The sequence below is a fragment of the Wasmannia auropunctata genome, unplaced genomic scaffold, assembly GCF_000956235.1.
Source record: "Wasmannia auropunctata unplaced genomic scaffold, wasmannia.A_1.0 LD335994.1, whole genome shotgun sequence".
In the NCBI taxonomy this organism is placed as follows: Eukaryota; Metazoa; Arthropoda; class Insecta; order Hymenoptera; family Formicidae; genus Wasmannia; species Wasmannia auropunctata.
In genome coordinates, this window is record NW_012026896.1 from 1,346,613 (window position 1) to 1,368,043 (window position 21,431).

General features: G+C 37.5%; 1 protein-coding gene across 3 annotated transcripts; it reads left to right on the top strand.

Annotated features, from left to right (window-relative positions):
* The first annotated feature begins 4,285 nt into the window (after nucleotides 1-4,285).
* LOC105453861 lies at nucleotides 4,286-20,877 on the top strand. 3 transcript variants are annotated; one of them, XR_974922.1, is made up of 4 exons: nucleotides 4,286-4,886; nucleotides 6,209-6,280; nucleotides 13,428-14,615; nucleotides 14,840-20,877. XR_974922.1 is itself a non-coding variant. In XM_011696126.1 (3 exons), exons 1-3 carry the CDS (start codon nucleotides 4,779-4,781, stop codon nucleotides 13,719-13,721), a joined length of 474 nt encoding a protein of 157 aa, XP_011694428.1. In that variant the 5' UTR covers nucleotides 4,286-4,778; the 3' UTR covers nucleotides 13,722-20,877. The 3 variants fall into 3 exon arrangements, 1 of the variants encoding a protein (XP_011694428.1); XR_974923.1 differs by lacking the exon at nucleotides 6,209-6,280; XM_011696126.1 differs by having other exon boundaries at nucleotides 13,428-20,877.
* Nucleotides 20,878-21,431: the final 554 nt, after the last annotated feature.

The following is a 21,431-nucleotide window of genomic DNA, read 5'->3' on the forward strand; positions in this document are numbered from 1 at the left end:
ATAAAAAAATTGAAAACTCTTGGAGATTATAAATCAGTGTAATATTTTACTTTAATTATAGGTAATTTTTTGATATAGCGCGGATTATATATATATTTTTAATATTAGATATAACATGATAATTTGTGTTATGAATAGTGGTTATCACGAATTTATTTTACGTACTAAGAAAAAATGAGGACAGTGGAAACTTGTTGTTTTCTTTCGCACAAATCCTTTATATTTTCTCGTATTTACTGTTTATTGTCTTACCGTCTCTCTCGTTAGTCCAATCGTGTGAGTATTCTTTAGTTTACTGGCAGAGACGCTTCCTCGTTTCTTCTGCGTTTCATCGGTAACTAGGGGACACTTAAGTAGCAAGCGGGACGGTCTCCAGAGTAACTCTGGCGAAAAATCGATATAGGGGGTTGAGGGCATCACTCATTCTCCTCACGAAAGCCGTCTCGAGCGAACATAAGTATCGTCAGAGACGGTCCGTGATTTTTATAACTCGCGATATGATTTGATAATGCCGCGATTCGGGCAGCGTTCAATAATAAAATTTCGAAGAACTATTGATATGAATCGATAATACGAATCATTTATGACGCAAGCAAAGAAATGTTTCAAGTATTAAGAATATTTGATTTGGAAAAACCTATAACTCTCGATTTTCTCCTATATTTTCCTTTTTCCAAGTGCCACAAGTGGAAACACGTTTGTTAAACTTATAGATATGCTCTATGATAAAAAAGGATAATTAATTGGAGAAAGCTTTCAGCATAAAAATATATTTAATATATTGTGTAATATAAAAAATATTTTTAGCATCGTACGCTAGTTTCAGACGAGAGAAAATACATTAGAATTGATATTTTAATTTTGCCAATTCCAAACTAAAAAAAATATTTGTTTACAGAGATGCAGAAACATAACTTCTTAATTATGATGTGCTTTAACTCAAAATTATGTTGCTGAAAATTAAAATAATAATAGACAAAGATAAAATATTTTTTGATTAGATTTTAAACTTTGTTAAAAGTACAATAATATCGATTTTTTTTTATTAGATAATTGAGTTAAATTTATCACACTTTATTCTATCGATGATCAGTAACACAAATTTCGTTATTGGATGTTGATAAAATTGCAACTAATTGATAATACTTGACTGAACTAGCCTCTTCGATGCTTAGATTATCATGTGTTGGTAATCGTGACTTGATTTAAAATTTTATTCATCCGATGATACGTCCATTCTCTTATATTATTTATCAATGAATATTTTGGTATATGAAATATACCTTTAATTTTTTTACAAAGGTTGCATATATATATATTGCACAGTGAATGGAATCGCGAAGCAATGTAGCAGATTTCTTGCGTGGCTTTCGTTTCACTTCCACGATATCGATGACTGACGCAGTGTGTGCATACAATGTAAGAATACATATTTTTTTTAACACGCGGTTTATTCAGACACGAATAGCGTTACGGCTATTGTTTGCGCATGTTTTTTATTGCACGTATACGTCGCCTACCATAGCTGCGATGCTCGAGGAAGCGTAGGTAGAATATTGATTTCCGATTCCTGTTATATGTATTACATATATATTGTATTGTTGGAGGACGATATTTCAACAAGTTTAGGTGAGTCGTTTGTAGAATCATTTCCGACTGCGCAATAAAATAATCCGATTGTTATATCAGGCGCGATTTTAATCGCTTCTCCGACGGCGAGATAGCCGCGCAAAACCGCAAAATCCGCAAAATTTCTATCGCACTTTATTCATTCCTGCGCGATATCGAGACAAATGGTTGAACTAAACTTTTTTTTCTAAAGATTCAGAAGTAAACACGCACATCACGCATACGTTAATTACAAAATAACATCTTCTCAATTATCAAATCGATATCAACTTGTCGTGAGGGCAATTCCGAGAGATTTACAGCTAATTATTAGCGCCAAGTTTGTTACGTTAGAATATATTTATCTGTGTTACAATGATTAATTTGCTGACTGCGTACAGTTGCCGAAAGTTTCGTTCGTTAAGCCGGCGAAATTAATTTTGTCAGCGGTCTGCGACGATGCAAGTCGCTAATTAGCGTAATAATACTTACGTGGAATACAGATTAATTAATAGGTAACAGTATTATATAACGCTGTTGTTAATATTACGAAAATACATATATTTGTTGTTTGGATTGGAAGAGTTTACGCACATATTTTTATGATAAAATGTAATTATTATAAATATAATTATTTTTCCTACGTAATTGGATGCTTATTAAAACATTAACGACGCGATTTAATGAAACTTAGGATTTATGAGAGACTTATTCATAATTTTAAACATTATCATATCATTAATTTGAATTAAAGCACGAATTAAGACTTATAAGGATCTTATAAAGACGCAGGTCAAATACGTCATTTTTAATAATTACGTATTGCAAAATTAATTTAATTTTAAAATTAAGTTTTTCAAAGTCAGAGTTTATACGGCAAAAGTAAAGCTTTCCTGTTTCGCTTCCCGTTTTTTCAAGGTCGATTCCGAGTAGATACGCATTTTCCCACTGGCGGAGGGTGAAGGACAAATCAGTGGGATTTGATAGGGATCCCCTTCAGGTATATCCGGCCATATTTTATCCCCCTTTTTAATGACGTCTTATTTGTCTCGATAGATTGTATCCAGATAAATTGCAAGTTATGCTAAATAATATAGTAGTCTGAGCGTGTAGTATATTACATAACCCGCGCGCGCGTGTGTTTGCGCTCTGAGTTCTTTTCGCCTGGCTAATCAAAAAATTATCCCTCTCATATTTATGCGAGTACAAGATAATTTCTATACTTATATCGACTTTTAATTCGCCGCGCTGTGTATCTATCCATCTGTTGTTTATTCGCATCTCTGAAACATTCATCTATAAAGTTCAATATTTAAATTTAAAACACGCTGTATCAAGATCTGATTTTAAATTTAGAGTTGGAAAAATGTCGCGTTTTTTACGAGACTGTTCGTGTATAGGTTAAATAACAAATTGCGTGTTGCTTCAACTGCTGAACGCTTGCTTTTTGCGCGTTCGTTCATCGCGCCTTATCAACTATATCGGTAACTATATCGCCTTTCTGCATTATCAAATCAAAGTATTTTACGTTTAATCTACATTTCATATTCGTGTTAAACGTAATATATTGCAATGTATAATTTTATTAACTGTGCTACTAGTTTCGTGCACTTTAATATCTATAATAAAACGGGTTTTAGTTAACTTTTTGTGAATGCTTATAGTTATATACCATTTGTTGCGCGAATATTCTATTTTAGAAGACACAAAATGTCTCTTTACTCTTTCTTTTTTTAAGATATTTTGCTTAAAATATTAATAAACCTCCCTTATTCTTCATCTTCGTTTCTGGAATTAGATATTTATATATAATTAACTTTTGGCTTTTACTACAGTACTTTATTTATCATTGATATGAGATTGCACGATGATTACACCGTTTCCCTAAATATAATATAAAAGTTTATTTGCGACCGTATTTAACATTAAAAGTTAAAACGGTTTGCCGAATGTATTACGCTGTAGTGATATAAATGCAACTTTAATAATATATTTTCGTTTTATCTGTCATTTCTGGTAAAATATAAACATAATGAAACAGTACATTATTTATGGTGCTCTACTCAGCATTTAGTAAAGCAATATCGAGATATATAAATAAATACTAAATTTTTTATTTTTTATCTATATTTGTTAAATAATATTTTCAAATCAAGGAAATTTTAATTTAACATAAATTAAACTTTTGTTTGTGTGCAGTGCACATACGTAAAACTTGACGAACGTTGCTAAAGTGTTTGATGTTGAAAATTAAGAGCTGATTTTCACGAAGAAATCCGTCATTAACAGCTGATCGGCGCAATCGGCCGGTGCCGGTTATGTGATCGTGACTTTCTCGCGCCGCGGCATCCGGATCCCCCGGGACTCAGATTCCCGGGGTACATTTAACGAATCCACTCCCTTGCCGCGCGTGCACGCACGCACGCACGCTCTAGCGCGCCTACGCGTGAACGCAGGACGACGGCGATGCGCGGCGATTAGCGCGCCGCCAAAAATTCAATCCACGGCACGTCAGCACGCCGCTGTGTGTATCAACATTGAAAAATCAATGGTAACCGGTGACGTAGGTGTCCCGCCTCAACGGCAGCCAATGGATGCGCCCGTCCGTCCCTACCACTCCCGCCTTGGTTTGCGAGACCCTCGTTTTGTCCACGCGCGGACCGGCGTGCTTATTCCGTAGCGGACTGCCGCATTGTACGGACGTGAGTTCAGGAGAGAAGCGGATCGCCGGAACAAGGCGAATACGCCGTAAAACGGAAGGAGCCAGGAGAGAGAAATAAAAAGAAAGAGACGCAGTATCGCAAGCGCACTTGTGCGAGCGCGAATACGTGTATGAAGTTTTCCAGTTCGATCCACCGGACGTAACTTGGTCGTCGTCGCACGTCAACGTTGTCAACGCGAATCAACATCGATCGCGACATCGATCACGGAGCGGAATTGTGCGATCGCGATTCGACAGCGAGAATCCTAAGCGAGAAATTCGCAGGCAAGATCTGCTGACACTGTCGGTGTAAAGATTGGCCTTTTCTCTCACTCTTGCGTGGCCGACGTGTTAGAACTTTCGAGAAAGCGACGGAGAGAGAGAGGCAGAGATTGAGGGAAAAAGGTAGGGACGAGCCCAGGGCGACGACGTTTGAAACTGAGACGGGACAGTAAAAACCAGAGACGAGATGGCGTTTATGATGCCTGTGGTGAAAAACGAATGGGACATTTACAAGACTAATCGGAGTCGACGATCGTCCGAGTGCTCAAATCCGCAGGCCTGTCGTAGCCGAAAGGTGAGTGGGATATGATACGTTCACACGAGTGCGGCGTTTTTTTTTGTTTTTTTGTTTTTTGTTTCACAAATAGAGGCGTCGGTGTGACGGAACGTGCTCCCTTAATTGACGCGAGAGAAGCAGGTGGAAAATTGCGGAAACCGTTAAGCCGCGCATATGTCTTCATCATTCACGTTTAAACTTCCCCTGCCTCTATTTGCGACACAATGTAGGTAGAGATGCAAAACGAAGTTGATATTAAATAATTGATAAAAGTGTCTCTACTGAGAAATATAAAATTGCTGAAAATCTAAGAAATGTCAGTCATTGTCGTTTTATGAATTGCTAGTTGAAAAACGCCGTACCGGATGTTTAAAAAATTAGTCTAATGTAGTGTGCATTATTGGCAATATATTTAAAACACGAAGATGATTCTTCTCGAGGAAATTTATATGTGAACTTTAACATTATGTATGTTAAAAAAGTAATGTGTGTGTAGCACTAAAGGGAAAGAAATTACGTGTGTACGTTGTGCACTTTTTTTTTGTATCGTATTGAAAAAAAATGTGGGAGTTTAATCTCTTCGTCCACGTCGCACGAATCGTTGTACAATAATAAACCGCGTTATATAAACCGTCAAAAATAAAAAAAGATCGGATGTTGATAAACATTAATTCTCGCGCGTGATTGTTTTTAGCGCGTCATAAAATTTTACAAAGCTTTCCGGCGGTGGTTTTAATTTACAGGATACTAACAGTGTGTAGCGAATTCGGATAACTGATTCGATGTAGAAACAATTCAGTTTGTATCGACAAGCGCCAGTGACGTAACTGTGCGTCTTCTCGTTGTTATGTATATTTCGTTTAATCGTTTATCGACATGCATACGAGGGAGAGAAAAACAAGTTTGCAAGACGAGCGATTTTCTCTTTTGAAAATTTGCGCGTGTGTGATGGGTGGGAGGGGGGGGGGGCACCGTTTACAAAATTGCGAGAGAGAGACGGTGACTTTTAACAATGCCGGCGCCGACCAGTCTTGATGCGTCATTCGCGCATTATATCGCGCGTATTATCAGCGCGAAAGCATTTGAAACGTACGCCGGCATGGAAAATGACATCCTTTTACGGCGTTTTGCGGAAAAGCGCGCACTCTTTTTTTTTTTTTTTTTCGCCGGTTGTAATTTTGTGCGCAGTTTTCGGGATGCTCGTGGTTGATGGGGAGGGTCGATGAAAGAATTGGTGCGCAATATCGTGAACGGCGTATCGTAGGGACAACGGCTTTGGGGTGAAGGGGGGACGAGGAATCGAGAAAGAACCGGCCACTGCACATGCGATTTTTTCGCAGGTCTGGCGAACCAGCAGACACAGCCGTCTTGCGAAGTGCGGCGCGTCTGATCCTCCTGTCTCGATTCTCATGGTAATCGGCTATCCCTAAGCGGCGTGACTTTTCATTTTTCCGACCCGCTCGAGGTGCTTATTTTGAAAAGGTTCCGTATATTACACTTGTGTTAGAAATGAGGTGAGATTAAATATCGATACATGAGAGAGCTTGTTTCAACAGCTGCCAGATTTGTCAGCCTTTTTGAAATAAACACCTCGTTTAACTCCCATAGCTTCATAGAGATATCGATATTTACGTTAGAGAGTTTTTCAGATATTATATCACAAATAGACATTAGAGTGTTTATTGTTTTAAAGAAAATATTTACATGTTAAAGATGATATAATTGCGGAAAATGTATGAACGTAGTACTCTCTTATTTGTACGGAGTATCGAAGAACGTAGTACTCTCCTATTTGTATAGAGTATCGATTTTCTTGGAGCTATATAAGAGCTAATTGCAATTTAGTTTTGCCATTCTTTTGATTGTTACAAATAAAAATATCCTGCTTTTCTTACATGTATTTATGTGACGTTGTGCGACTTCAATGTAATTGTGTACACATGCAAATTTTACGTTGCGATAACGAAAAAATTCTTTGCTATTTTAATGTGTTTTTTTAAAACGTAAGTGAATATACAAATATTTTGAATTAACAACAAAAAAATATTTTTATTTAAAATGTGAGATTAATTTTTTTTTAGGAAAATTTAGAATGACTTATCAAAATTTTAATATTGATTATAATTAGAGTTCAAGTTAAATTAAAATAGATATAAATTTGAAGCAATTAAGATACAAGATTTTTTACGGTAAATCTAAATTTTTGCCAAACAGGGTGTGTGTTAAATTCAATAAGGACAGGTTACTAAATTTGTTTCTCACAAACATCTTGTGTATAAAGTCTTCAGATTTGTATCAATACCTTGCTATGCTTTATCATGTGTATGCATTACAATTGTTACATGTCTTTTGTGTGCGTTATTTTCAAATATAAAATGGAAAAGATCTTTCCACATTAAGATGAAAATAACTGAGAGTATAGAGAATTAATTCCAGATTGCGCAATACGCGTGTTTTCGTTCGAAAAATATAAAATTTCGTTAACGTGAAATTAATTCGAGTTTAACTGGAAAAATAAGATTTCACATTTATCTTGTATTTACCTATACTTGGGGTGTTTCAAACTCGGAAGAGAGTATTTTCTTTTATGGTCTTCAATATTAAATTAAATTTTCCACCGAGCTTACGTTAAAGAGTAGTTACCTCTAAATTTGTCACAGAAATTTTACTGGTGAGAAAGTTTGCGAAACATGCCGCAGCGGAGTTTGATAGCTCCCTCCGAGCGTCAAGGACGGATCCAACTTTTTTTTTTTTACACGATTGACCGTGTTCGCAACACGGTCGATCGTTCTCCTCGCGCCGGCGTTCGACGACAAAATAGCTCGGAAAAAGTCGGAACCTTTTTTTTTTCCCTCGCAAAATCGCTGTTCGTAAAAGATTGACTCGCGTTGCACCAGGAACCGGTTTATCCCTCGGCGTCGCTAAACGTCCGGCGAAATTGTATTTGCAGACGCTGAATAAGCACAGTCAATAATAGGTGACGATCGGAACCACGTGTGTCCCCCCGGATAAATGCGCGCCGGCTAGAAGTTTATTTTTATCGCGACGTATGCAGTTACGCGCGTAATGTCAAATTGCGTGCGCGGTTTATTGCGCTCGTAAATGTTATCGCAAATGTCATATCATATACCGGTGGCGTTTCGAGCTTTTCGTGTTTATTTTATTCTTTCGTTTATGCATACGAAATAAATTTGCAGCAACATTACGACGACGGCAATTATGCAAATGTTAATTGATAGAAGTTACACCGGAATTATCGGAATCATTAATGTGCCAATATAGATATGTGAGAAGTTCGGGCATGACGATACACATTTTTATTTATCGTCGTATTACCATAGTCAAAGCGGTTTATGCAAATGACACACGTACTACTTCGTCTTACTCGAATATCTTATATATTTTTAACGGACGTACTTATCCTAGATAGATTTTTTTTTATGTTCAAAGTACGAGCAATTGAATACGAGAGAGTGAATCAACGAAATAATCCCGGACGTATTAATTCAACGATTCAACTATGAATCACTTCCTTCAGATAATTTCGAAACAGATTTCATTTGTAATGTAAATTTAATTCAAGATCGATATCGTAAATCGAAAGATTGTCAAAAGGACATTGTACGGCGATTACTAATTTTTATACGAGGAGTGATTTATACTTTGTCAAATTTCCACCGTAAAAATGCTCTCTGTAGGTCTAGGGCACTGTGTACTTCATATCTGTGACGCGACATTGCGCAAGTCCTGGTCAATTGCTTTCACAACGTTGCCTCGTGCGATGAACTCTATACGGATTCTCAATCGTTGAAAGCTCCTTATCTGTTCATTCATTCCATAATCGCACGATTCGCAAAATATAATAGTGTATATATATATTTTTTTGTTACGAATGCGATTGTGGAATGAATAAACAGATAAGGGGCTTTTCGTGTTTATTTAATAAATAACGCAATATATATATATATATATATATATATATATATATATGTGTATGTATATATATTGCGTCATTTCAATCTCGACAATTAAATCCCTCGAAAGATCGATTATCAATGTTGATATGATAAAACTTGGCTAAAACTCGAATTTCCTAAAATTTTTACTGATCATCAAATTATTACGTCTTACATAATTCTGTGAAATCATTCATTACGTTAGATCAAGTTAATTGATGTATTTCGGTATTCCGTGCTTGAATTTTTGTAAGTCACACGGTTTGTGAAAGAATATTATGACGGGACTTACGTTTAAACAAGTTCTTCAATTTTTATGTTCATATTTTAAGTACTTCGATAAATTTTCTACGCTGCTTCGTGAAGTAATAACGATGATAAGGCAGAAATTTGTTGTTACCTAATACCTGTGTTGCATCATACGTTAGTATCGGATACCATTTCCTCAAGGTTTTTTCCTGATTTGCGATAATATTCTTAAAGACTAATATTTAAAAAAAACATCATTTTTTTCTAAGAAATCATAAATCTATTTTTTTAAATATAATCAATGATACAAAATTGAAAGACTCATTGAAAAGACTTGGCGCAAGAATGAGATAATTCCTCTCGACTCTTCAACCGTGAAGAGACTACTTTGTTACGGGAACATTACGGCTTTAACACAGAAATGCGACAAGAGTCATGTGCGTGAAAAGGATATTTGTGAGGTATAAGGCGACGCGGTTGACATAACTGTTTTTATTTTGCGTAAGCTAGCAATCTTCGGTTTCGCCCCGGGTAATTTCGCGGTGCCGTTTCTTGAACTTGACCTGCTGCACTTAAAGCAAGGATAGAGTACGAAGGAGACAGTGATTTGTAGAAGGGAACGCAAAAGATAATCGACAAGAAGACGCGATTGCAGATAGACATTCTTCGTTAAGATTCTCAATTTAGCTCCTGTTTATTTATTAAATAAAAAAAATAACTGCATGATTATTAAAAAAGTCGAAAAAATTTTGAGACAATTTTTATACAGACCGCCGCATTATGTCTGTGTATGATAAAATATTTAAAAATACTAAAAAATTTTGATTTTCGTTAAATTTTGTATCATATATTTTTTTTTATTTTTAATAAATAATTGTAATTTTTTTATATTTAAAATATATTGTTACGCATAACGTGACAATAATTAATGTATATAATCTAATCTGGTTAACAAAATAAATTAATTATATATTTATTTGTGCATTATTATTATTAAATTAATGGAATAATTATTGAATATAGAAACAAAATAAATTTATATGTAGTTTTGTATATGATACATAAGGAAGATTTAATTTCCGTCACGGGTAATGCGTTGTACCGTTATAAAAACGCGTGAACGGGATATTTTTAATCAACTCATTGTGTCCTTCTATGTCGATATTTAGAGCCAACTCGAGCACGTGACACTGAAAGTTACAAGTACGCAGTGCGAGATAGATACGATTATTACTGCCAGAACATCAGCGCAATCTCACGAGAAATCATTGCCAATTATATAACGCGAAGCTATTAGTTTGTGTACTGCGCAATTTTTTAAACAGTGCAATATGCATTATCACGATATGATTGTATATTAATGCCTAATTATAAGCGCGCATATTTTTGTGAAGCTTTTTTTGTTTACGCTCGTCGTATTTCTGCCGGAGAATCGCTAAAAAAAATCGCGAAATTCAATGATAATGCTGAATTTAGATCAAAATTTGTGCATTTAAATTTACATATAAATTTCGATAACAGTATTTCAAGTTTCAAAAATCTCCGAAAATTACATTTGAATTAATTCCTAAAAGCTGGCAGTAAATGGTAATCGAAATATATGCCTGATAGCTATTAATAATCAAAATACATTTAATTATGAAATTAACTATTTCGATTAGCGTGAAGGATTACGTTAATATGATGAAATTATTATTCGTAGCATAGTTTTCTCGGGGAATTATTTGGGGGGATTATTATTAGATATCAGGGGATAATTATTCTACAATTTGTTATAACGTTTGCAAATGCTTCAATTAAAAAGAGATCTGTCACCTATTACTAACAATCTTTAAGCAGTGCATAAGATGTTAATTATCAATCGAGATTAGGTTTTATTCACTCGTTGACGTACGGTAGACGTGAAACTTGGAACATTAATGAATCTTAAGCAAACGAAGTTTGCGGCAAACAAGTTTCAAACACCTGTCCTGAACTTGTTCTGTACGCCGATAGCACGCGGTGAATAATCGATCGTCGTTCTTATTTTCATTACTTCTATTTTTATCTCATGTAACGCTTCGATAAAAGGTTCTTTATAAATACGAGTCAGGGATCGCGGTAAGAGATTAAATGAGAAACATTTATAGGTACTCCAATCGCGCACGTATCAATACACATTGCGTCGCATTTCGTCCGTTATATGTGGATTGCGTAACCGCACGTAATACAACAGCGAGAGTAGATTCGGTGAGATTGGAGCCAGAGGGACAAAGCGAGTTAGTTAATCGCTGCGGCATCAAACATTGTACTTGAATAAAAAGGATTATACTCTCTTGTCGGGAATTTTAAATCACTTACACGATATTTTAATAATTCTGCATGTATCTCATATGTTTATAAAAATTACAGAAGACAAAAAATTAACTTTATATATTTAGAAAATATAAAGCTCTCTTTAAAATGAGGAAGAGAATTAAAAAAGCAATATTTTTATTAAAATAGAAGGACACATATTCTTGCTCTTCATTCAAAATTGATGCGTAAAGTAAATTAAAGAGAATTTTAAAAATTATAATTTAAATAAGATTCTCTCATAAGTTACAATTAAAGTTTGGCTTTATAAATAGCAAAATCCATTCTAGAAAATATGAGAATCATTGTGTGAGCTAACTGCCGTAATTCGATCTTGCTTGGCTATCACTGTGTATATGTCAAAGGAGGGGAAACACACGAAACAAATCTGACCTAATCGGCCACTTACCCGCCTCCTGCCGCGCGATGACAGCGCGAGCACGTGGTCGCACAAGTTCGACGTGCGGGTCGTGCGTGGAAAAGGGCACGTACGCGTATGCGTGTATCGAATGTATATACGCGTCATACGCGCGATACACTCTTTTGCAATTTTTATCGCGCTTCGGCGTTGAATAATTCAAAATGACTCGGTCAGTTCGCGTTCGAGAGCATTCGCGAACACGTGATTGCAAATCAGTTTAGTCAAATGACATTGTTATTACCGAAAGGGAATTGCACGCCGACGAGAAACGACGTGTTTCTTTCGTGAATTAATTGCGCACCCGTTAGGGTTATCGCCGTTATCACGTGATTCGCGAGCGCGGGGATTCTCTTGACTTTGACGTGTGTACATATTTGGACGATAAATGCTGATTAAAGGAAGTTGCGGGTTGTCAAAATATTATTACCCGGCGCTTCTAATGCCTTCCATTTTTAGTCTATCGTCTTATCAGTACAGATACGAATATTATTTCGTGAATCATGTATGGATTGCGATGTCATATCTTATCGTTAAAAACCTAAATCCGTACTCCGAATCCATATGTATGTAGATAACGCCTTAATACTTTAAATTAAAATAACTTTGAATAGTGACCATTATTATGTAATATGATATTTATACATATATAATCTAAATAAAAACAAATTGTATTTTTAAATTTTTTATCTCGCAGTATTTATAGTGCACAAAAAATTTGCAGGATAGAAATAATTATTTACGCATGCAGAATAGAATAACTAGTATTAAGTTATATAATAAAGAGAAATATTTAAAAGATAGTCTGTTAATGAATAATTTCTCTTTCTCATATTACAACAATGTAATTAAATTCTTCGCGTATTAAATTAATTGCTAATTAAAAGATTAGCTAATGTCTTGATTTTGATGGTAACATATATATTTCGATCTAGAGAGGAGATAAAAATGAAGGATGTTCGGTTCGATTAATATGATTTCGTTTATGCCCTGTTACTCGCGTACTAAAGTATATTGCGGAGTTCGTCGTAGCTTTCACCGTTCGTGCAATAAGCAACAAACGAATGACTTCGACGAAATAGACGCGCGAAATGTGTCGTTATCGTAAGGATGATTGCGTCTCATTGTGATTTCGTGATATTAGAATGGAATCTGGATGAAAGCCCAACGGATTTGAAAGGCAAATCACCCGATTAAAGACTGTTATTGTAAATAATGATGATAGAATAGGAATTCGCTATAATAGTTTCAATTATGATTGATTACTCGTCATTGTGCGTTAATAAATCATATAACGCCTTAGAAACAAACAATAATATTCATTAAAATATAGGTAATCATTCTAATTAATATAGGTAATCATTCTAATTCTAATGAAATTTATTTAGAGTTTTAGTAACAATTTCAGCTATGTATATCACGAAGTAAGTATGTATAAAAGTTAATAAAACCATTTTTTATAATATCGTTGCCAATAATGCACACGAATAAGAGAGCGATGACGAAAAACGAGCTAAATACTTACGAGCTCATATGGGAAAATTTGAATCAGGAACTTTTCCTCATGCCGTAACCCGGAACGTTTTATCTTTTTGATCGTAGGTATCCGAATGTTCCAAGTCGGAGGGTCCGTCGTTGTCGACCTCCCCCGGTTCCGACTTTCTCACCTCGCCGGCGCATCGGTCCGTGCCGCTGACCTCGCGGCACTTCTCGAGGACGTCCTCGAGGGCGTCGCAGAGCTCGCTCCAGAGCCCGAGCAAGAGCACGGGCACGTCGCCGCCGAAGACCGGCAGCTCAAGCTCCCTGAACAAGTTCCACAACCGGCTGGTGGACAAGCTGAAGCGGTCGCTGAAGAAGGCGGAGGATTGCGCGGAGGATCAACGGAACCTATCGTGAAACAGTCAAGGGGTTTTGGGCCGGCCGCCCGCGTCCGGCTCGAAACCGATCGAGATCCGACGCACATCGGCACCCGTTCCCGCATCCGAATCGAGCAGCAACGTGGCGGCACGCTCGTGTCCGGATCCGCCTTCAGCTTGGTAAGGGAGAAAGAGATGATATAATGACGGAGGAAACGAGAGCAACGGGGAACATGTGCGAATACGTGTGCGAAGAAGAGAAAGATCGAAGGAGGAAGAGAGAGAGAGAAAGAGAGAAGAAAAAATGCACGGATGTGCGAAGGAAGAGAGAGAGGGAGTTCGCACACGTTCAGCTCGAAAAGCGAGCACGCTCAAGTTTGTTAGCCCAGCACGAGTTCGGAAGAGGAGGAGGAAGAGGAGAGAGAAGAAGAGGATGGTTGAATGATCCTCGAGCCGTTGTTCGGCTCGCTGGATGTCGACAGTCGATTGTGTCAAGAATTCTCACGGATCGAGAGACCTCGATCGAACGATCGGACGACGGCAGGTCTCGGTGAAGCGCCACTTGAGGACGAAGAAGAGCTGCTTGGGACGTTCCCCGCAACATTTTTTAAGACGACACATCCAGTTCAATCAACATCGATAACGTCGACGTATAAAGGCTAAAACAATATCGATGAGCCAATAACAATATAGCGCAAAAAAGATCTGATCTACAGGTTCTCCTGGATACATTTGAGAATCTGTTTAAGATGGCGCGAGAAAGAGTCGAAGCACAAGGGAACGGAAAGGAGCTGGGAGGAGAGACACCGGGATGGCAACCGATCGGTCGATCGATTGAGGATTTCGGGGAATTATTGAAGATTATCGAAAGTCAAAGGAGAGTTTACACTCACAATCGTGAAGGATGGGAGGAGTCGGCGACGGAGGAAGCGAGGTACATAATGATAGGAAAAAAAAAACAGGAATTAACAGTATCGAGATCGCATGTATCGCGAATGTCTCGCACGTCGCGGGGGAGGGGGGGGGCGCTCGCGGGTCAAGCGGTTATACGGAATAGTCACTTGAGTTTGCCAGACCTAAAATGTTAAGTTCCTTCATCGCGCGTGCGCGCGCGCGCGATCTCTCGCGTCTCTATACGTTGTTCTTTTCCTAACGTAGGACGATCGGGAACGAAGATCGAAGAGAGGAAAAGAGACATTCAGCGGGCGCGAAGGTGTGTTTCCGGTTTCCGTGGAGGGAAAAATAACACCTGAAGAACGTCGTTGAAGATGCCCGAAAGAAAGAAAAAATCTGGTATAACAATCTGATACAAAATTTGGTATAAACTGATATGAAAAAAAAAAAAAAAGAAACCGTTTTCTTCTCCGATGTCTTGAATGTTCCTCTAAACCTCCCACTCTTAATCTTTCCGGCATCTTTCGGAGTGCAGGCTTTTTTTTTAGGCATCCTTTTCAATGCGGATGCGTTTATTATTTCTTCGCCAAATTATTCTCGCGTGGAACACGTTAACCGTGGAAAACGGGAACCGCGTATCTCCAATCGTAACATCTAATTAACTTTCTCGCAACCTAGACTGAAAAAGCGTTCTCTAATCAGTACGTCACGCGAAACCGTTTTAAAGATATAGAAGCGCTCGTACTCTTGGCGCGCGCGTCTAAGTTGCACGACTCTGTTCGGTTCTCTGTGGTTGCGTTATTTATTTTGCTTATAATTAATACGCGAAGTATATATGTATATTCGGGCGTATGTGAAACAAGGACAGAGTCGACGCGCGATGCGGCGCGGTGAGAATACGGGCCACAACCGTCGTGCGGAGAGAGTCGCATGTAGCGTAAGAAGCGCCGCGAAAAAAATGCCGTTTTTATCGGTACCGTCAAACAGTAGCGGCGAGGCTCATTCGTTGTTGTTCGGATTAGGTACGGAGTTTGCGTGCCGGAAGCAGCAACGGCAGTTTCTCGCCTTTGCGGGAGCGGATTCCGTCGTGCCAGAGGGAAGGGGATACTGTACGTATATATGTGCGTGTAAATTCAGGCACCGAGTATTGCGCACTTTCGGATCGGATCCACCGCGAGCGTGCGAAGCCTAAGGGAACCGATTTATCTTCACGTGTATAACATAAATTTATATTTCTCCCGTTCGACGGCAAAATTATATCGCACTTATGTATCCTCGCGTTATATAAAGCGTTTCGCTCCGCGCTCCCCTTCGGGAAACCTTCACCGGATAAAATCTCGCGGTGGAATAAATGTGGACTACGAGGAGGAGCATCTTTCGCGTAGAGCTGATGCGTCGAGTAACGTGCATTGACGTCTGAAAAATAGTCTCGAGAGTATTAAAAGATGCAAGTACCATCGCACGGAGTAGACTTTGAGATGATTGCATATTCTGCGAATAAATAAATCGGCTCGAGGCACTTGATTGCGATCGACATTTTAAAAATTTCCTCAGTTGACGTTTCGAGCATTAATTTCTCGCGACTGTTTTTCTCAGAAAATAAAAAACGTATCGAACAACTATTGACTCTGAGATTGCATATCAGCTTATCGAACGATATATATTGCTGTTTCCGCCGCGTTTATATCGCGGTACGCGATACGATAGCGCCGAAGTGCACGGCGCGGCCTATGGGGAAGCATGACAGATATGCATCCGGTTGCCATTAACGACGCATTCCGCGGCGTATACGTGTGTCGCATTGTAATTAAAAGGCGTGATTCGCGGGCGCTATCGTGTTGTGTCCCCCACGTGTAGATTTCCGCTCCTCTGAAAATCGCGCGCGGGCCGGGCGAAGATATTTTTTTAGACGAATTTTCGCCACACTCGCCGTCGCACGCCATCGAAGATATGTAAGACAACGTTCTTTTCTCCCGAGCGTATTTTCTCGCGCGCCCGAGTTACTCGTATTTGTTGTTTCGCGTCCTCGCTACGGAGCGCTTGTTAATTTTTTCACATGTAATATATATATAATATATATATATATATCTATATAGTGTTTATTGTGTGTTTCGCGTTACAAGTCGAATCGGTCGGAGATAAGGAGGTATGGGAGGGCGATGTGTGTGCCCTTTGCCAGATCACATGTGCAAAGGACTTCGAGTGTTACGAGGAAGGTGCGCTACTTTCGTCATGAGAGATTTCTCTCTCGAGAGATACATCTCCTTTTTCTCCGGTGTCATTCCAAAAAGATACTTTTTTTACACAACTTTAATAAACGGGAAAAGTTTCGTTTCTTTTGCGTTGGTTAATTAATTGAATAGAGATTTTTTGAGGATTTTTTTCGTTGAAATATATTTTGTGAAATATATATTTTGCAGTTTCTGTTTTCACTTATTTTCAAATAATTACATATAATTAATAGTCCTTTCTAATCATAGAACTAGCTATAGTATAGAAAGAAGAATATTTACTTAATTGATGTGAAGTGATAAATATATGTGTATACACGAATTTCCTCCTATTGATGATAGTAATAATATCATTCATTAATGGAATAAACTAAAATATGAAGTTTATAAATTAAATTTTTAAATTAATAATAAATAATATTAATGATCATTGACGAATTAATAATTAATGATAAATGGATAAATAAAGTCAACTGACAAATTTCATCAGTTAGAAGAGGTGCAACAAATATCGAGTAAGACATATCGAATAAACGCAAGAATTGTATTTTGAAAAAGATTTTTATTGTGAAAATTTTAGCTATTATATGAATTTTGATTCAACTTTTTTCCGCGATTAAACGATAAAGTTAAATTCGTTTCATCCTTGCAAGACTGTGGCTAACACTCGATGTTCTTCGCGTCCGTTTTACAGATGCTCTGATTTCTCCCCGCGATGGGCATAATTTGCATGCTTTCTTTCTATCGGTTGCGTATCCGCGATTACGAACTGGGAGCAATTAAGCGATGCCGCGTGTAATTCTGTGATACCGTAAGCTATAAGGTAGAATTACTCTGCAACGATTAACGGGTTAGAAGGCGAATATAGTTAGGACGAGATTCGTACGAATGCGCTTCGATTCTTCATTGATCGCGAACCCGCGTTCTTTGAAATAACGTGTTTTTTTTTGTCGGGCTGAACAACATGATGTTCCAGTAGAGTGGAGATCTTCGATAAATTTTTTTTAAGGAAGAGAAAGAGCGTTCGTTGCTTTGAGACTTTTTCGAGAAAGACGAAGGAATTCTGGCGCACGAGCATTTGAAGTCGTTTAACGTCCGTCTTAACGTGTACATAATATTAAGAGTCTGAAACGCCGAAAGCGTCCATCGATTACAATTTGTCTGAAGGAAAGTGACTATGGAAGTAATTTATTTTCGGAATTGCAAACAGATTTTAAAAGTTACGATTCCGCTCGGTATAACGGACTCAATTCGATTTGCTCCAAGAGAAGTGAAATCTCTGAAATTCATTATAATGTAAGAAGGAACGGATTAACATGCATCGATTCGCGCTTTCGGACTCACGTCGGATTTAAGAGAAAGCTTAGTCGGTAGACATCACGCGGAAAATTTTGAAAATTTGCGTAGCTCAACCTGCATTTCTCTCTTCGGGCAGGGGAATGAAGATGAAGAAAAGGGGGAGAGGGTGAGAAAGAGAGTGAGAGACGAAGAAAAAGAAAAGAGGGAAGATTATTTGCGTACGTCAGTCGGCGTGATAAAGCAAATTGGGGAATAATTTTGCGTACGGAGACGAGTAATTTCCAAAAGTTGCCGCTTTATTGTAAGACTGCTTTAGTGAAACAAAAAAACCGCAGAGACAAAAAGTATAAGTATTTGATAAGTATAGGGCGATGCGCCGTGGTGCTGGGCGAAGCATTGGGAACACGCGATGCTCGATGGAATTGTATTAAATTTAATTCGCTTATATATATTGCAGATATGTTATATATATTTATATATAAATAATATGCCTTCCGTAATGTCACATTAAGTTCACATTAATTATGTGATTTGAAAGCTGAATTTTTTTTTATTTTTAAGTTTGAAGCTTTTTGGCGCTTGGATCTGCTGTGACAAATTGGACGATATAATTGACTTTATTACTTATATATCTTTCATGTAGATATATAATTTTGTTTCTCACTTACATTTGGTATCTTAATACTTCTTATTATTTTCGTATCGTTCAAATCGGTACTGCCATTGGTGTCAACTAGCTGAGGACACCGCGATCGAACTGCGTGCGCGCGTTCCCAAAGGTTTCGCCGGTCGATTCGTACTGATTAGAAAAAAGGTGTTATTAGAGTTTAGAAATTGATGAGATATAAAATATATACGATTTTATTCATTACGGCGGCCTCGGACCGCGGAGTAAACGGGGATTGGGACTTTTCTTCGCTCTTGATAAACCATGCATTGAATTTCATATTAAACGGCATATAAACGTGTACGGTCCTTGCTTTGATTTAAGTTGTTTATGGAAAAAGATATATTTTTTTTGTTTAACGCCACGATCTCTCGATCCACTTTCATTCTACGGTCGCAATGCGATTGCAAAGCTATACACGTGCAGAGATATATGTATACACATATATATAAAATAAATAATATATATGCATGCATATGCGTAATATATATGTATATGTATATATTATTTATTACGCGACGACTTGACTATTTTTTGTATTATTACTACTGTTTTATGGTTATTTGTTATACTTCACTCGGGACATTTGGAGCGGATTTTTAGCGCGTGTTTGAGGAGAAACCTTTGCAAGTATATATAGAGCGAGAAACGTTTCCGCGCAGTTTTCTCTTTGCAACAAATCAATCCTTTCAGCAAAGGTCAATACGATATCAAAAATCGCCGTATTGGAAATTATACTTCCGGCAATACGCAACGCGGAAGGGGATTATTAATTTCCCGAGACAGTCGAATCTAAATTATTTGTATTTTATTCTGAAGTACTTCATTAAAACGAAGAATAATTTGCCTCGAGAAAAGAAAAAGAAGATTCGTTTCTCGCAAAAGGTAATACTTGTTATTTCGACGAAGTACAACGTCGTCGCCGACCGCTTAGGTACTTTCTCCTCAATCACGATGATTGAATATCACTGCCAAAAGCCCACGATTATTAATAAAGCAAGAGAGTGAAAAAAAAGTAGCGTAGAGCGGCGGAACCCGATAGGATCCCCGCTATTCACGTAGCGGCGCGCCCGGATCAAGCCGTCTTCATCTGATTCTCCCCTTCACTCATATACACTATCCTCTCGAGTCTATACATTGACATATTTATTTTTCGACGGATAGCGGCTTTCGCGTTGTTGAGGGAAATTTCCCAGTCGCTCTTCTTTTTTTCCCGTGGGACTTTAGCGCCGACGACGATTATCATCTTCTGGAATCTATCTAGTTTTTTTCTCTGAGTTTTTTTGCTGCGTGCATACGGCCGTGGAATGATTGTAGAGTAAACGATGTAAAGAGGAGACTTCTGAACGAATTAATATTTACGAAGCCACGATTCTGACATTTTTCCTCAGGCAGATAAAAATTTCGAAGAAAATCCTCGCAGTAAGTCTTAGTACAAGTTGGAACACAGGATTATAGTGCAGCGGGGCACTCTGCAGTGACTCCTGCACGTGTATAAGTTACGTTGGCGTACAAATCGAAAATCAATAATAACCCTGTTCTTTGCTACTTATTGATTCAGACCTTATTCTCGGCTTTATTATTAACGCTGTTAGTCTCAGTAAGGCTCTTTTTTTGCGAGATACCTGTGTTCTCACAATCAGTGTTACACGAGATATAAAGTTTCAATTTGACGATTCTAAAGAAAGATTTGATTGCGAGGAAGCTTAGGCACGAAATCGGAATTCAGATGAAAAGTCACTTTCGCGAGGATGGAGATTTGTCGTATCGTCGTCGAGCTCGCTAATTGTTCGTGAATTTCGAAGAGAAATGCGAGCGAAAATAAGAAGATGGGTGCACATTCCATGCGTAATGATTATACATGCATGTATAAAGTAATCATCTGTTAGAGTTTGATAGAGAGTTCACACACATACACACGACAAACAAACGTACACATACCCACACACGAAACATGCGCACGTGTGCGCCATACTGCACTGGAAAATTATAAATGAATAATATAACTAAAATTTTTGAAGCTTACAAATAGACCTCGGTTTATCATTATTATGTATATCGTGATTTTTATGTCATGTTCAATAAATGAGTTTTTAAACTGCTTACATTCCCTAATTCTTTATTCCCGGAATTTCGGCCTACATTCCTAATCCTTATTTATAATTAATATATATACAATAAGGTACTGAAATATATGTATAAATACCACACGTTATTGTATTAAAAATGAAAATATAAATAAAGAGAAATATTCGAAACATGGGCACGGACGAACATTTAGAAATTAAATTGCAGATTTTAATTAAAATTTTGCGTTGCATCATGCGACGAAATTGTAACACGCGTGAAATAAATCTTTAGTATTGTTTATCGTTATATTTATGCGGCATGACGCAACATCATTTTTTTTTTAAAAGAAACAGGAAACGAGAAATCTTTAATTAATCCGTGAATATATATAATATGCAATATTCAAGAATGTTACTCGATTAAGTACTCGATTCTTGAATTTATTTTTTAAATGAGAAATATGAAGCGTGACTTGCATCGGACACGTAATGCGATAATAAGGCAATTGAGGAAGAAAACATTCTCAATATCTCGATATCGGTGACTGATCTATTCGCGATACATTCGAATGGCTTGAGTCATTGTATCG